The sequence below is a fragment of the Aristolochia californica genome, unplaced genomic scaffold (assembly GCF_029961685.1).
Source record: "Aristolochia californica isolate CCGP_79_NKW_82.1479 unplaced genomic scaffold, dmAriCali1.0.hap1 SCAF_13, whole genome shotgun sequence".
In the NCBI taxonomy this organism is placed as follows: Eukaryota; Viridiplantae; Streptophyta; class Magnoliopsida; order Piperales; family Aristolochiaceae; genus Aristolochia; species Aristolochia californica.
The window spans coordinates 26,375,191-26,377,739 of NW_027181804.1; the positions used below are offsets into that span (position 1 = coordinate 26,375,191).

A 2,549-nucleotide genomic window follows, 5' to 3' on the forward strand; every position below is an offset into this window, starting at 1 on the left:
TTTTACAATCATCTCTCTTGCCCAGCTATCACAGACGACGGATAGCGAGAGAGTTTACTCTCTGTGTATGTGGATTTTCCGTCACTTTTGACTCAGATTATTCTCTGGGATCTCGAGCAGGGCCAGGATTTTAAAATCGGGGCGAACCCGAAGAGCACACCAGTCTGATGTTTTACGGGATCAGTTTCAAGGTTTTGAAGGAGAGTGAGATAATCGGGAGAGTTGAGAGGATCGATTAGGAGAGGAAGTGGGAATCTGCTCGATTTTTGGATGCAGGCCGGGGGACGTCGCGTTCGATGATCGTCGAGAGGAAGCGTCCAAGAGACCTAATGAGCAGAATGTCAGACTAAAATCTTTCTCTCTCCTCCTCGAAAGCCAAGCCGTCCTCCAGAGATCTATTTAAAAAGGATTCATTGGCCATCGCTTCCTTACCTAAATCGCTCCTCCACCCTTTTATTCACCTTTTAGTTACGACTGCCCCTTCCCCCTCCTCCCTCCTCCGCCCCCCTACCCGACCTAGGCCGCGACACCATGTGTTGGGCAACTTCGTCTCCTCTGCCTTGCAAATGCATTGCGGACCAGAATCTTCTTCCTTCGCCTAAACAACGGCCCCTGTATCCTACCATTTTAACTCCTTTAATCTCAAAAACCCCACAAAAAGAGTTCGTCGTCGAGGAGAACTCGGCTCCCAAAATCACCAATCTGTCTCTGGCTCTCACTGAAGCCAAATCCATCGCCAACATAGCTCTTCCAATGATATTTACCGGTCTCTTGCTGTACTCTCGTTCCATGATATCCATGCTCTTCCTGGGTCGACTAGGCGAGCTCGCCCTCGCTGGTGGTTCACTTGCTATTGGCTTCGCTAACATCACCGGCTATTCCATTCTCTCTGGCCTTGCCATGGGGATGGAACCCATATGCGGTCAAGCTTTTGGGGCTAAAAATCTCATATTCCTGGGACACTCCTTGCAAAGAACCATCCTTTTGCTTATCTGTACTTGTATCCCTATCGGCCTTCTCTGGCTCAATATGCGACGAATTCTGCTTCTTTGCGGGCAAGACGACGAGATCGCCAAAGAAGCTCAGTCTTACATTCTCTTTTCCCTTCCGGACCTTTTGGCCCAATCCTTTGTCCACCCTCTTCGGATATACCTCCGAACCCAATCCATCACTCTGCCTTTGACATATTGTGCTGCACTCTCTATTCTTTTCCACATCCCGATCAACTACTTATTAGTTTCAGTCCTCGGTCTGGGCAACAGAGGGGTAGCTCTGGGCGGTGCTTGGACCAATATTAACCTTGTTATCTTCCTCATCATATACATCTCTTTCTCTGGAGTTTACAAGAAAACATGGAATGGCATCTCCATGGAATGCCTCAAGGGATGGAAAGTCTTGTTAAATTTCGCTATACCAAGCTGCATTTCGGTTTGCTTGGAATGGTGGTGGTACGAAATCATGATCTTGCTCTGTGGGTTGTTACTCAATCCCACAGCAACAGTAGCTTCCATGGGGATTTTGATTCAAACCACGGCCTTAATCTACATTTTCCCGTCTTCTCTGAGCTTCGGGGTCTCCACCAGAGTGGGAAACGAATTGGGTGCTAATCGTCCCGACAAAGCGAGATTGGCTGCCATCGTCGGCCTTGCTTGCAGTTTCCTCCTGGGATTTTCCGCACTTTTCTTTGCTGTAACTGTGAGGAAATCTTGGGCTACTATGTTCACCAAAGATGCTGACATTCTGGGATTGACGAAAATGGTTTTACCAATTATCGGCCTTTGCGAGCTTGGCAACTGTCCTCAGACCACCGGCTGCGGTGTTTTACGGGGTACTGCGAGACCAAGAATCGGAGCTAACATAAATTTGGGATCATTCTACTTCGTCGGAATGCCTGTAGCATTGGGTCTCGGATTCTTTTTGGGTTACGACTTCAAGGGCCTGTGGCTCGGCCTCTTGGCTGCTCAAAGTTCTTGCGTGGTTCTTATGTTGCTTGTTTTGAGTGGAACCGATTGGGTTCTGCAAGCTGAAAGAGCGAAGGAGCTGACAGGAGGGCTTGCTGTTTGCATTGAGACGGAGGAAGAAGCAGTGAAGGAGGTAGAAGACGATGGGAAATTGAATTTGCTAGGTTTGAAAAACCAGCAGACGGTTGTTTAGCCCACACGTTTTTTTTTTTTTTTTTTTTTTTGTAATCTGTAAAGCAGCAATTCCATAGCTGTAATCTAACTGTGTGATATGACTCTGGAAAACAATAGAAAAGAAACATTTTTTGACTTTGTTTTCTCCAAAATTGTAGCAGTAGATGGTGTTCTTAACAGCTCAAAGTAGGTATTTAATTACGAAACTGCTCTTCCCCACCAAGAAATTGCTTTGCAACAAAATCTAAGTGGTTATGATAGTACTCCTTGAGGAAGAGAGAACTATAGAAATAGGGAGAAGAGGATTGAGGGAGAGCCAACTAGAATATATTCTTTGGCTTTAGATGCTTTGTTTAAACTCATTCTTTTTCATTGATAGTGTTTCCTTTACATCTATTAAGAAATTTATAATTC

General features: G+C 45.9%; 1 protein-coding gene across 1 annotated transcript; it reads left to right on the top strand.

Annotated features, from left to right (window-relative positions):
* The first annotated feature begins 531 nt into the window (after positions 1–531).
* Positions 532–2,154, top strand: LOC137947749 (protein DETOXIFICATION 49-like). Its single transcript, XM_068793519.1, has one exon. It carries the CDS (start codon positions 532–534, stop codon positions 2,152–2,154), a length of 1,623 nt encoding a protein of 540 aa, XP_068649620.1.
* The last annotated feature ends 395 nt before the right edge of the window (positions 2,155–2,549 follow it).

Coding starts and splice junctions, on each gene's coding strand:
- LOC137947749 (XM_068793519.1), top strand. CDS start 532: ATGTGTTGGGCAACTTCGTCTCCTCTGCCTTGCAAATGCATTGCGGAC.